The sequence below is a fragment of the Oreochromis aureus genome, linkage group 3 (genome assembly GCF_013358895.1).
Source record: "Oreochromis aureus strain Israel breed Guangdong linkage group 3, ZZ_aureus, whole genome shotgun sequence".
NCBI classification, from domain to species: domain Eukaryota; kingdom Metazoa; phylum Chordata; class Actinopteri; order Cichliformes; family Cichlidae; genus Oreochromis; species Oreochromis aureus.
In genome coordinates this window covers 59,863,804-59,878,369 of record NC_052944.1, presented here as the reverse complement: position 1 = coordinate 59,878,369, position 14,566 = coordinate 59,863,804, and the positions used below count along the sequence as shown (strand labels likewise).

The following is a 14,566-nucleotide window of genomic DNA, read 5'->3' as shown; positions in this document are numbered from 1 at the left end:
ATGGAGAGAGAAACTGTCTGTGAAGTTTCCTGTAATAATCACAACAAAACAAACAGGTGCACCATGTGCAGACTGTAGTGACTGTAACCTGCTGAAAAAGTACAAGACTTCTTTTTTTCTGCATTTTCTTAACAGATTTAACATTTTTCCTGTAAAAAAACAAAAAAAACCCCTTTTTTCTTAAATTTTATTAAGACAAAAACTGAAATGTAATCTATCGTCCTTCAGGGAGAAAGTAACGACACTCCCTCTGTGTTAGTTGTGCTGTAAAGATTATTGAGATAGTCTTTCCACCGAATCGTTGTTTGAAAGTTCTCAATCATATAATCAATTAGAAGATGATCCTTTGATCATCCCTGTCTCCCATATGGAGCCTTTAAAGTTCATCCAGCGTGCGCTATTTGACATTTTTGTTTTAGTAAGATATCAGAAACAGATCAAACATCCAGAGCACCAAAGTGTTTCTGTGTCTCTGTGTGATCAGCGTTCAGTTTGTGCAGTTCATTGAAACCATTGTGATTTGCAGAATAAAGAAATTAAGGAGACAGACAGAAGTAAACAAAAAGCAAAAATGTATTCACATTGTTGGAAATTTCCCAGAACACCGAGAGTCTGTGGGCAAAGGTAAACACACAGGCAAATAGATGCTGTGAGAGAATGATGAAAGGAAAGTGAAAATAACAAAAATGACATAATGAAACAAAACACACTGAACAAAATGTTGGGGGAAAACACCATGATGCAAATACAAACAGCAACCTCTCAAATAGATTTCAAAAGTACGAAAAGCTCAAGACAAAGAAGCTTTCAAACTGAGAACATGAAGTCTGAGTGAAAGCGACCAGAAAACCCCCCAAAATGATGCAAAACTTAGCAGCAACTCAGTGCCTTGAAGTGGTCATGAAACAACAGCAACAGTAAAATAACCACAGAAACTTAAACAAAAAGAAAAAGAAAAAGAGTCCCAACTATAACTATAAAAATACAGAAAATAAAACTCAGATGCTCACAGGTTATGCTGGGAAACACAAGTAACTGTGAACAATGACACAGCCCATGATATTGATACTGACAACATGAATCTAGTTACAGAAACAATAACGCCAAAACAAACAAAAAAATAAAGATGTTATTGTTAGAATTTGTCACTTTGAGTGGGTATAAAATTGATTTGGTTGCAGTTTTAAATTTGTTTTTGTGCCCTGAAGATTTCACGTGGATATCTTCTGCACTTCAGGGGAAAAATGCTGGAGAAACAGGGTGAATTAATACTACAAAGAAACTTTGTGCGGTTTTGGTAAATATACTAAAGTTATGGTGCAAAAAAAAAAAAAAATCAGCTGATTCTGAAGAGGTCAGGCGGGAACTAGAAACACAGACGCCGCTCCTCCTCAGAAGAGAGCACATCGCCCACAGAACTGATCCCACCTGTCCTCCCTCTCTGTGGATTGCTATCACACACAATTATAGCGTGCTGTACCAGAAACTCCTCGACGTTTCAGACCAGCTGCTGGTTATCTGCCTCCGTGGGCTCCTGTTTCTTTCTTTTAAATCTCCACATTGCCACAAATCCAGCTGTAGTAACAATGACAGCGGACGCAGCAGCAGCAGACACAGCAGGAACAACCATCTGATCAGTCCTAGTCTCCACTTCTACCACCTCCTCCATGTTTTCATCTCCTGTTTTCACCAGTTTAATGTTTTCATGCGTTTCAGCTGCAGAAAAAAAACATCAGCTGTCAGCGGAAAATCTGTCAGAAACCAAAGCAGCAGCAAACCTACAGGTGCACAAAACCAAGACACCAGGTGTTTAAGCTGCTGCGGTCACAGACTCTGCAGCCATAATCAGTGCTGATACCTCATGTTATTTTTGTGCATATCTTTTCTTACCTTCTCCACATATTGTACATTTCATCTCTGAACACATCTTAATTTAATTAACTGCACATACACGTGCAGAAAATTGCGTATTTTTATTCTGTATGTGTAACATTTGTTTAGTATGTTTTGCTTGTCTTTCTGTAGCACCGATGTGGGACAGTACTACAATTTCAATATACTATTGTACAAAACATGACTGTGCAATGAAAGTAAAGAGCCAGCTCTACAGCAGCTTTAGCTCCTCATCAGAAAAAACCATATCTAGCATCTGTGCTAGCAGCATGCTATGCTACTGCCCTTCACATTCACACTGGAAGGAGTGAGCAGAGGAGACCATGGGAGGTACTCTTCATTTATTTGTCAAGTTGCAAGTGCAGAGACTGTGCAGTTCCTGTAGGTGCTGGGAGCCAACTGATTTTATTTTCAGTTTTCAGGTTTGTAAATGACGTGGGAGCTGAGCGTGAGCACCACAAACTCACCTGTGACTGTGAGGTTGATGAAGTGACTGATCTCAGTGTGAGCTCTTTTACTTCTCCCAGACTTCCTCACTGCTACGTGACACTCATACATCCCAGTGTCATTAAACGTGACGTTCTTCAGGATCAGAGAAACGTCTCCATCCTTCATCTCTGGGTCCCTCAGCTTTACTCGGCCATGAAAAGATGGATGTTGGTAGTTTTCATAGGAGCGTTTGTTCCTGTAGAAGTAGACGTAGCCGTCTGTGTTCAGGTCAGCTCTGCTCCACTTCAGCACTGAGATTATTTCCTGTTTGGTAATCTGACACTGGAGAGTGACGTCAGCTCCAAGCTTCGCCTGAACATCCTGCTGAAGAGCTGAGGACAAGAACATAATCAGTAATCATGAGTTTAATTTCAGCCCTCTGATTTTTTTTAATTCATGAAGCTGCTGGTAAACAGGACCTTTCACATTTTTAATGTTTCACACATCTCGGGTGTGAACGCATCATTATGGAAACGTTTTTAGGCAAGTAAGCGAACTGACTTCTTGTAAAACATCTGCAGTTCTGGGAAAATAAAAGTTTCCATAAGACTAAGTGAAAAATTAAGTAAACTGCATGACTCAGGAGCTTTCTCAGCAATGACCTGACATAATCGTCTCTCACATCGCTGTGGAGGCATTTTGTCCTTCTGTTCTTTACAATGTTATTTCAGTTCAAAGCTAATTTCAGTTCATATTTCTAGCTTTGTAACAGTTTACAGGGGGGTGAATTTAAAAGAAAAAGACATAAAATTAGAAACATGGTTAATTAACAGGTGTTATAAGATGGCTGTGTGCAGCTTCTAGCTGCTGACTTAACCTCAGCTAACTGCAGATGCATGAATTAGACCAGTGAACCTTCTTTGTCCTGTTGGTGCATTTTTAATGTAATTATCTCATAATTGTTATTATTGCTGCTGTGCAGAGGAGACCATCCAAGCAATCTGTGCTCCAGGTTTTTTGAGTGATTTATTTGGATGTTAGCACATCAGCACATCCAAATACAGATCCTACAATATTCAACATGAACCCCAATAATCAGACGACCCCCTATGAGCAAGCACTTGGTGACAGTGGGAAGGAAAAACTCTTTTAACAGGAGAAAACATTCCGGTTGAGGGTGAGGGCAGGAAGACAGGATAAAAGACACGCTATCAAACAGAAGGTGAGATTAATAATAACTCAGGATTAAATGCAGAGAGGTGTATAAACACATGCTGAGTGAAAAAGAAACACTGCACCAAACTCTGCAAAAAAACAGGTGGTCCTCAGGTTATAGCAAACAGGAAAAAAAGGGGGCACAAACCAGAGCGTGGTTCTCATCTCTGAAGGGAAGTACCACTAATACCAACTGAAACTGGGTTGAAACTTTTTTTTAGTATGAGAAAAAGGACAACATTGCCGTAAACCACCAAACAGGTGGCCCTCTGTTTACCTCAACCTGAAAATAGGCAACCAGGTTTTAGAGAAAAAAACTAAAAGGTCAGATGCTCCAGATCTGTGTTCACAGCATGATTCAGATAAACTAGAATCCGAATTTACTGGTTCTTAGTTGTGGTCAATTCAGTAAGATGACACAGATTCTTATGCCTACTACAGGGGACAGAAGATAAACAGTTTAGATCAATTATTTCTTTAAACCACAGCACTTCTTTTAAAAAAAATCTTCTGTTTTGTTCAGACTTGGAGTCTACACTTTGTTGCACGTCAGGTTTGAGTTTCATTAATTTGTAAAAAAAAAAAAAAAAAAAAAAAAAAAAAACACAACAAATCAAGTTTAAAATTTAATATGATTATTTGTTTGTTTTTTTTACTTTGTGTAGTTCTATTAGAGCAGAGGTTGGGAACTCCAGGCCTCGAGGGCCAGTGTCCTGCAGGATTTAGATCTCTCCCTGGGTCGACACCCCTGAATCAAATGATTAGTTCATTACCAGGCCTCTGGAGAACTTCAAGACATGTTGAGGAGGTAATTTAGCCATTTAAATCAGCTGTGTTGGATCAAGGACACATCTAAAACCTGCAGGACACCGGCTCTCGAGGCCTGGAGTTGGACATCCCTGTATTTGAGTAATGTTATGAAATATGCATGTCGGACTAAGCATCAGTTTGTGTGAAACTTCCGCTACACCAGATTAATTTTAAAGCTTTCATAAAATTGTACAGATTTTAAGTGAAATAATATAAAATATCATGTTAATTAAAAAGTGGTAACATTTAAAAATATAAAAATAAAAGCTTTTTTCACAAACCAATAGAAATGTTGATGGGCCATTAAAACTTAGAGTCAGAGTAAAGGTAATTTTTTTCTCCCTTAGTTTAGATTTCACATGAATTTTCATGACTTTGACCTTTGACCTTACTTGAGGTTATTTATGCAGTTTTGCATTTTAGCAGGATATTACAGGTATGTAGGTGTTTTTCCCTCACTGATTTTCTGTTTTGAAGTTTGCAGTCTTTGGTCTTTGTTGTTATCATTCTGCAATTTCATAAAGTCAGCATCAAAGTGAAAACACTGTACAAGAGCCACAGACTCAGGATGTTTACACTGTGGTTTAACCAGGAGTGTACCCAGAGGGTGTCATGAAACTTTGGTACTTTTTACTTACGTAAAGTCTGAAAAATTTCTTTCAACAGCTTTGAAAACATCGTAAAGCCCTGTGCTGACATTTTTCTGTAAACAGTCTGTAATATGGCTGAATGTGAGCCTAAAAATCAAAGGTTTTCACACCAGTTAACCATACTGGTGATTTTTCTCTGATCAAAACTCTCCCAAATCCTGGAAACACCTCAACCCCATCCTGCAATGAGTAGAGTCTACAACATCCACTATCTCATTGTCAAACACTGCAGTGTATTAACTCGAGACTCTTCATCCAAGATCAATAAAACTGATTCAGGAAAAGAGGAAGTCATATTCTGGGTTTTTGACCACAACCTTTGCTGCTCCAAATAATACACAAAATGAACATTTCACATGTTAAACAGATCACTCTGAATTATACTTATTAACCATTATTTAACCCTTATTACTCATAGGTTTCTTTTTATTTTTGTAGGAATAAAAATACAAACAAATTCAGTTTCACTCACATGTAGTTGCAGAAATTAGGGATGAAATCAGAAGGAAATTGAGAGAATCCATCTGTGACCACAGCTGTGAGATACTGCAGAGGCTTCACCTACACTGAAAGATGTTTACAGGGAACAAACCTTTTATACACAGAGAAGCGAAACAGAAAGAAAGATGGAGAACAAGCAATATCTCACAATGTCCACAAGAGGTCTCTGTAGACCGTAAATCGGTATCCAAGGTTGCCAAGAGTAAGGCAGAGATGGCGAAACGATCCACAGTTATTGAGCAAATTAGTCCTTTTAGTTATTCTCAGTACAGCTGGATGTAATTACTGCAGGAGAGTCACGGGGAGCTGGAGGCAACCTCAACAACGTCATCTCACAAACACATTAAGTTTGTCGTGTGTTCCCTGCAAAGTTGCACATTGTGACACAAAGGTTGGTGCTGACGATAAACAAGACTCTTGAAATAACCATTTTTGAACTGAGATTTCACGTGCAGCCTTTCATGACATGTAGATAACCTTATTGGCTTTCTGAGAAACATTGCAGCGATGATAAGTCTAATGTGTGTCTAATGTGTGGAGACAGACTCCTTCGTAGAAAAGATGTGCCAGTATTGTTTAGGTGTAGTGTGAACAATTTCTCTGGAATATAAAGAAATCTTTCCTCTGCTGAGGAAGAGCTGAAGAGGACATGTCAGCCTTCTGCTGGTCTTCATCACTTTTGTAGTGGCAATTCCTTTTGTTTGACAAACCAAACATCCCACAATCAAAAATCCACAAGCCACTGCTGCACTGAGATAATATTTTGTACACAGGCAAAAGAAGTCCGCTGTCCAAATTTGAATGTTGCGTTTTTTATGGTTTATTCATCCAGTTTGGCAATAACAAGATCCATTTTTGTTACTTCCTGCTGCTTCTCCTGCTCTGGTAAAAAAACAAAAAACAAAACAAAAACAAAACCATAGGCCCACCCCAGTGCATGCTGGTCCTATACCAGTCTCTTCATTTATAGAAAAAAAATGGCCCTGCAGCTCTTACTGATTGACTTAAGGTAAACACCAAAACAAAACAAAACATTGAAACAAAAATTACAACTACAAATAAACTTGTAAATAAACCCCAAATATAAGTAAACTAACAACAAACTTTAACAAATTTCAAAATAATTAAAAATAACAAATAGCTCCAACAACTTTAATGTCAGACTCTGGTTGTTCTTCTGCCCTCAAAGAAAAGTTCTCAGTTTTCTGTTTCAGACCAGAGCCATATAAGCTAGTTCCTCAAGATGGGGAGGAAGTGGGAGTATTCTTCATCTTCTGTTTCTTGGAGATCACAACTATCACAGTGATGATCACAACAAAAGCAGACAGAGCAGCTACCAGTCCAAAGCGTCCTCTGCTGACTCCACCTGTCTCCTCTCCATCTGCTGTGTGGTGGACATGCAGATTGGACAGATGTGAGACGTCAGCTGTCAGTCAGGTGATGACTTATACTATTACTGTGTATTATGAAGCAAAAGAAAATGCACCATAAAAACAACTTAATAAATATCAAAGCCTTTGACCACAAAACCTACCCTTTAATGACTCACATGGAGGAACAACACTCAGGCTGATGGTGCTCATCCTGTGGTTTGTTCCTCTCCTGAAGACGCGACACTCGTATGTTCCAGAATCATTAATCGTCACATCCTTCAGAATCAAAGACGTCTCCATCCTTCATCTGTCTGTCCTGCAGATCCACCTGGTTCTCAAAAGCTGGATGCTGGTTGTCTGGAACAAAAACCTCATCTCTGTACAAAAGCACATATTCTTGCTTCAGGTCAGCTCTGCTCCACTGAACAGCCAAGATCTGATTATTATTAGTTGGAGCTCCACATGGCAGCGAGATGTTCTGCCCAGACTCAGCTGTGATGTTTTTCTGGTCTAACAGAGGAAACAACACAGAACAGAGACAAAAAAGGAAACATTCAGCACAGCAGCCAATCAGAGTGAGGCGCTACATACCTGAGCTCTGCTGAACTAAACCAGAGAGAGTAAAGCATCTGGTACACTGATGTTCTACAAACTGACCATTAGAACGTTGATTGAAAAGAAGCAGGACTAACATGTTACAGGTGAGAAGTTGCTGTACCATCTTTACTGAACTGTTTACTTTATTTGAGCTATTCAGTGATATAATGTATTGAGCTCAGATGTTTTTCTGTCTTGGCTGTTGTAAACAGGCTGCATATTTCCCCCTCTTACTCTATGATAGGTTTGTAGCTTAACCCTATTCGCTGGAACATTGAAGACAATGTAATTACACAGCAAAGCAAGACAGGAGTAGGCAAAGTTCTCTATGTTTCTCGTGCACGGGAGAGAACTGGACAAACGCTGTCCCTTCACTTGACCCCAGTTGCTCTCGTCCAATTCTTCGTAACACTGCTCTTTTATTGAGGTCACATGAATATGCATAGGTTCATTAACATACGACGTATACATACACACAAAGAGTACCTTGCCTGTGCGTTGTGTAAGCGTGTGTGTGTGTGTGTGGGGGGGGTGTGACCCCATACATGACTTCCCTAAACCTGCTGGTCTAGAAGTCCAGCAGTTCATCTAAACAAAAGGCACTTAGAGTAAAACAGACATAGATACGTTTATCCTACCACAAAACAATAAGAGAATATATAACCTCTCCCATGCTCCCAGGATGTGGGTGTGAATGCCAGAGCACTCTGGAATGCACACAAAGCTTTGCAGACTCCTAAGGATCACACATCCTATCACTACACAATCGATTATACACCTCTAAGCATATATGGTTAAATATTTCTGAGCATAAATGACAATCAACAATGTAAAGCTGACACACAATTTTTATCCTTTGCATCATCTTGAAACATTCTGCAGTGCAAACAACATTTAAACTAGATCTCTTCACTTTTACTTTCACTGCATGTCTGATGTTGTTCATTCTGTTCTGATTCAGTTTTTCATTAAGCCCATAAGCATCACAGTTTCAGAGTGAAAAACACCATTAACCAAATAAAAGGAATAGAAAGGATTCAGAGCATCAAATTTATACCCATGTGTATGAACCTGATTATCTACATCAGAATTCCCTACAAGGGTGAGATATGCAGCTTCTTGTTTCAACTTGATAAAGTGCAGTAATGTGCCAGGGCTGCTGACTAATGCAGGCCACAGTTAGAAAGACTGACTATGACAGGATCTCTGTGAAAGTTATGATTACTCTGCAAATAAGCAAATAAACAAAAAGGTGCTCGTTGGATATGGAACGCCAGGACTGCCATAATGAATTACTTAAATACACCATTAAATAATTAATTAAATGTGGCAATAATTAATTAAAATGGGAATTAATTAATTAAATAAATAGTTATGACACATGTAATTAATTAATTATTGACACATTTAATTAATTATTTATGTATTTCATATTTTAATTAATTATTGACACATTTAATTAATTAATTATTGACACATTTAATTAATTATTTATGTATTTCACATTTTAATTAATTATTGACACATTTAATTAATTATTTCATGATATATTTATTTATTTCATTTTGGCAGTCCTGGCGCCTGGCTCTCATCATGAATTAATTTTATCTGTCAGCCTCACCCATCAAACTCAGGGGCGGGGTTAACGCTGATCGACTCAAAACCATTGCTTTGGCCTGGTGGCCATTGTTTTAGCCCACAACAACCGGCAGAACTGAACTTTGAAAAACCCTGTTTGTGTGTCACCAAATACCGTTTTAATATTTTTTAGCCGAGAATGTAGTGGTTTAATCTTCATATGTCTGATCGGTTTGTCAAGATACAGCCTCTTTGCAAAAGTGCTTCGATGATTTCGGAGATGTCTGCCCAGTCTCACGGCAAAGCGTGGGATAGACCCGCTCGCCTCGCAAGCAATCGAGCTGTTGTTACCGCCGACAAAGCGCAGGCCCCGGTACACAGCTGCAATAACCCCGCTGACACTGACTTCTTTTACTGAGGTTATATTTATCGGGGTGTTATTTCCTGATGTTCGTATGTGTCCTACGTGTTTCAGTCGCCAATTCTGAATTATAACTAACATTAAAAACATGTTTAAGGAGGAGAGAGAGGAAATAAATTCGATTAACAGCTGATGTTTGGGTTTCTGTTCAGTAATCAGCGTGACCTGCGTATAAACGCATAAAAGAGAAAACGTTGGTGTTTCCGTCATGTAGTAACTGCTGGCTTTAACTGTACAAAGGTTGTTCGACACTATGAAACACATACAGACTTCATGATGTTCGGCTAATATTTTTATTATGAATATTAATCATGAGGGTGACCTGTACACCACGGAGCAAGATCAGCATCTCTCCACGATATCTTCAGATCTCTGAGTTAACACAGAGTTTCCCAGCTGACTATCTAACTGTCATCTACGAATATGTCACGGGTCATATCAGTATGATTTTACAGAAAAGCATCCTTAATACTGCCAACTATTCCAGAGACGTGAAAATCTACAGCATAAAGAACACAAAAATATAGCAGTCTAACGCAACACTGTAACAGAGATGAACCGTCAGTTTGTCGCAGATCAAAGTGGAATGAAAGTGATTGGTTGAACAGGTGTTCGTGATCTGTGTTATCTGCATTTTCATCAGTGTAAGAGACTCAGCAGCAGATTAGAATAACAGTTATACATTTAATAAATTACCAAATGAATCCACGATCGAACCTGTTCCGACAATTTGAGTTTGTATTCCCTCAGCTGCAGACTCGCTGCTGTTTAAATGTTTGAGAGGAAGATTAGATATAAAGCAAACATCAAACAGACTCAGTCTGCGGTCACATTTGATATGAGGCCAGCACGGATATTGGCTGTGTCCTGTTTTAAGATCATACATGTAAAATTGTTGTCTGACCTCCGTCGATCCAGCCGCTCAGAGTCCGTGGTTACCATGGTTACTGCATAAGCAGCTATAATGTAAACATTACGCAGCATGGGTGTTTATGTTTTTCATTGCAAAAGAACTGTCTGAATGGTTAACTGACGTTAACTTGGATAAATTATAGTTAAGGAGTATCACAGATAACGCCCATGTGAGCTGCTGAAATCAGTAGGCTATTACTGAAATACACGTGCTATATCATAAACTACGATATAAATAGGGAGGTCCTATTAACATGTTTAGTTTTAAAGGACACCTTCCTGCCTTTAGTCTCATTCATGAGCAGTATTAGTTTTCTTCTAACATCCAGAAGTCTGCACGATGTGTTTCACAGTTTGTAACAAACCTTTTACAGTTAAACATAACATGACCGAAAAGAAAAAGCAAAAAAAAAAAAAAAAAAGAGAGAGAGAGAGAGAGAGAGAGAGAGAAATCACACAAATTATATGTTAAGCTCATTTATTTTTAGTTAAGTAAACTCTAAAAATTCTAACATAGCTGGTGCTTAGAATACAGTTAAATAACTATTAAAAACAGATGATATAATATTTCTGTCCAGGTTGCAGTCTTCATCTTGAACATGCTGTTGCAAACTCTGCTCCTCTCGGTGGAAATGCGCCTTCTCTTTCCTCTTTGTATAAAAACATTTTAAAAGTCAGTTTAATCTCAAAATTCACTGTTAAATCCGAAACACACCAGATAAAGAAAAGCGAATAGTTCAGTCTAACACATGTGCCAGTGAACCATTAAACGTCTGTAAAACTCTGCAGTTATGAAACATAACTTTAATTTGAGCCAAACCGATTTGCTCAGTTGTAAATAAAACAGCGAAGTAAACGTGACCCGACAGACAAAACCTGAGTGAATTAAGTCCAGCGTTTAACCACTGAGAGCTAAAACTCAGGTGAGGTTTCAAAGCTGTGTGCAGGTAATTGGACATCAGCTGCCGATAAAGTGGCTTCGCCTATAAAGTCCTCTGTAAGGAAACAAGCTCCAGCAGCTCTGCGCTCGGGAAAAATACTATATTTACTTATGTTGTGCAGAAAAATGCGCTGACATTGCGTTATATCAGCACCGGCTGCCCAGTTAAACTGTGACTATCACCAGGTAACGTGGGCGTGTTTCTTGAATTAGCAGCAGGTGTTAAACAGCTGACAGGTGAGGAGGACGCATGCAGGTAAACTGAGGGCCTGCTGAGCTGATCGCTGGTGTCCTGAGAAACATGTCAGCTCGTTCTTTATGTTACAGAAGCACAGAGACACAAGACCAGGCGGAAAGAGACGATCGTTCGGTGAAAATGCGAATCTGCGAATGCAACATGTGGAACACGGAGAGTGGGATATGTAAACAAACCGGTTGACGTAACCCCCTCGGTGCACTCTGCATGCTGACTGTTAGCAGAGCTACTGAAATCTCTGAAAACATCTGAGCACTTTTGCAAACATGTTCTATGTTGATAACCTGACCAGACGTGAAGATTACAGCGCGACATTCGCGTGTAGTTGGTGACAGAAAAACGGGGTATTTTAAAACTACACCACCACCATTGCTGCCTGTGATTTGAAACGCATTCTGGGATACCTGGCTGCCTCAAGTCTACAGAAGCAATCGATTATCTAGGATCGACCTGTTTTGACTTACATTGCACGGCAACCAATCAAATGTTAGAGAAGCTGCATGGGCAGCGTTAACCCCGCCCCGTGAGTTTGATGGGTGAGGCTGACAGATAAAATTAATTCATGATGAGAGCCAGGCGCCAGGACTGCCAAAATGAAATAAATAAATATATCATGAAATAATTAATTAAATGTGTCAATAATTAATTAAAATGTGAAATACATAAATAATTAATTAAATGTGTCAATAATTAATTAATTAAATGTGTCAATAATTAATTAAAATATGAAATACATAAATAATTAATTAAATGTGTCAATAATTAATTAATTACATGTGTCATAACTATTTATTTAATTAATTAATTCCCATTTTAATTAATTATTGCCACATTTAATTAATTATTTAATGGTGTATTTAAGTAATTCATTATGGCAGTCCTGGCGTTCCATAGTTGGAGAGCAGTCACGTGAAGTTTGACAGAGTGACACGACAGATGTGTATATCTAGTGTTTTCAAGTATTTAGCTGAGGAAAGAACGATTATAAAGAGGTATACAATCAAATTAATTTTAGATCTAATTGATAATTAATGGGATTGTAGTTATTGAAAAAGACACATTTCCCACCTCACTACTTCTCTGCTGTGAAGTTTGCAAATGTTTTCAGTCTTTAAATGTTTATTCTCAACATTCAGCAATTCAAGGAACACATCAAAAGTCAAAGATTGAAATATCAGCAGCTTACAGTATTTATTCAGGTGACACTCGGACTTTGTAGTCTTCATAATGAGTAGCTTTGTTTCAGCATCTTTGCTTTTTCCTTAAATATGATCACCATTTCACTTAGGAGTCATTAACCTGTTATGCAGACACTTTTCAGTGATCAGTCTGTATGAGAGCTGAACATAAGCCTGAAAATCACAGATTTCCACACAAATTATCTGCACTGCTTTTTAATTTCTGATCAAATATAACCCCACCACTGCATTTACAAAACTCTGAACATGCTATTGGAAAAGCAACTAACCCCTTCCCACAATCTGCAGCAGTGTCAACAGCATCTGCAGTTTCATCATTAAACACTTGAGTTTAATGAATAACTCTTTACTTTAAATAATGCTAATGAAAATAAAAACATGTTTCACTCACCTGTAGATGCAACAATTAGAGACAAAGATAGGAGGATTATTATAGATCAAAATAAGATTCATGTTAGACACTCAGCATGCTGTGTGTCCTCCCAGCTGTGGCGTCACAGTACGTCACCCTAGTAATATTTACACCACATAAAGTTAGCACAGAAGGAAATTTGTGTTTGGTTGATTATTTCTTTGTTGTAAAAATCCTTCTTGGCAGTAAATCTTTTAATGTTGGAAAGCCTGTTTATTTCCCTTTAGCTGGGCCAATTAAATGACACCAAACAAGAGCAGAACAAACTGTTTGGCAGACAAGATTTAGTACATTTTTCATGGGCTCAACAAGTAATAGCATGCCTGACTACACAACCTCTGGTGCAAAAATAGATTGATGAGCTATAGATAGATCTGACAGATTTGTTTGTTCATTTCACTGCAGCAACACATTGTTGCAAAGAACTGCAGACAGTTACGGGTGTGTAGGCACACTGCTTATTTTTGTCTGATTATGTGTGCAAAAGAATACACAAAAAGAAACATTTTACAAGATTACTCTGACTTATAGTAAATAAATAAACAATTCAGTGTCAATCACATGAAGATGCAGGAATTAGAAATGTAATCAGGAGGACGTTGAGACAACTCATCTGTGACAACATCTTAGAGACAGTGCAGAGACTTCACCCACACTGATGGATGTGTGCAGGGAGCAAAACGAGAAAGAGAGAGAACGTTACATTTGTTACAGCTCACAAACTCCCCTCATTAACCACTGAAGCATAAAAAAAATGTCACATCAATGTCAACAGTAATGAGTCATACAAACTTCCCCATTCATTCCAGGACATGATCACTGACACAAAACACATCTGAAAGAAAGTTGTGACACATTTCAAGTTTCCTTTTTCAGTTTTTATCCATTTTTTATTAATTAATTATTAATTAATAATTTGATGGCCAAGACATTTCTGAACCTCATACTGGTAATTAGGGCAGATGTACAGGTGAACAGTTACTACACAACAGACAGAAACCAGAACAAACCAGTATACAGCGTTTACAAAAAAAATAGATCAAAGAGTTCAAAGCAGCAGTTGACCACTCGTGCAAAGGACACTGACACTGAGCTAAACACACATTTGTTATTAAACAGCACCATACGACTTTGTGCAAACTCTGGTGACGATACAAGGATCGTTGGTTCACATTATCCTGGATCAACATCAAACACAGACTGATGACAGTAAACAAACAACAAACAATTCAGTAACTCTTACAGTCTGAATCCTTTTTTTAGCACCAATCAGAAGCATTTTTTGTGATTTTTTTTTCCAGAATTTTCTATTTATTTTATTATGTTTATTTTCAGTGAGAAGCTCCAGGCTGAATTTGCTGTTTATTTGAGGAGTTTGAG

The 14,566-nt window shown here is 38.2% G+C and overlaps 2 protein-coding genes across 2 annotated transcripts in view; both read right to left on the bottom strand.

Annotated features, from left to right (window-relative positions):
- Positions 1–551: 551 nt before the first annotated feature.
- LOC120436026 (myelin-oligodendrocyte glycoprotein-like) lies at positions 552–5,562 on the bottom strand. Its single transcript, XM_039606283.1, has 3 exons — positions 5,470–5,562; positions 2,361–2,714; positions 552–1,716 (listed from the first exon to the last, which is right to left on the bottom strand). The coding sequence occupies exons 1-3, from the start codon at positions 5,519–5,521 to the stop codon at positions 1,499–1,501; spliced, it is 624 nt and encodes a 207-aa protein (XP_039462217.1). The 5' UTR covers positions 5,522–5,562; the 3' UTR covers positions 552–1,498.
- A 1,120-nt stretch (positions 5,563–6,682) lies between these two features.
- The window catches only part of LOC120434014, a 34,439-nt gene continuing 26,555 nt past the window's right edge, over positions 6,683–14,566 (bottom strand). Inside the window, exons 7-8 of the mRNA XM_039601379.1 lie at positions 7,033–7,381; positions 6,683–6,882 (exon numbers count right to left, since the gene is read on the bottom strand). Coding sequence (XP_039457313.1) covers positions 7,134–7,381 — 248 coding nt within the window. The 3' untranslated portion in view covers positions 6,683–6,882; positions 7,033–7,133. The remainder of the gene's footprint in view (positions 6,883–7,032; positions 7,382–14,566) is intronic.

Coding starts and splice junctions, on each gene's coding strand:
- LOC120436026 (XM_039606283.1), bottom strand. CDS start 5,521: ATGGATTCTCTCAATTTCCTTCTGATTTCATCCCTAATTTCTGCAACT. Junction 2,715..5,469: donor CCTAATTTCTGCAACTACAT/GTGAGTGAAACT, acceptor TCTTGTCCTCAG/CTCTTCAGCAGGATGTTCAG. Junction 1,717..2,360: donor CATCAACCTCACAGTCACAG/GTGAGTTTGTGG, acceptor TTTTTTCTGCAG/CTGAAACGCATGAAAACATT.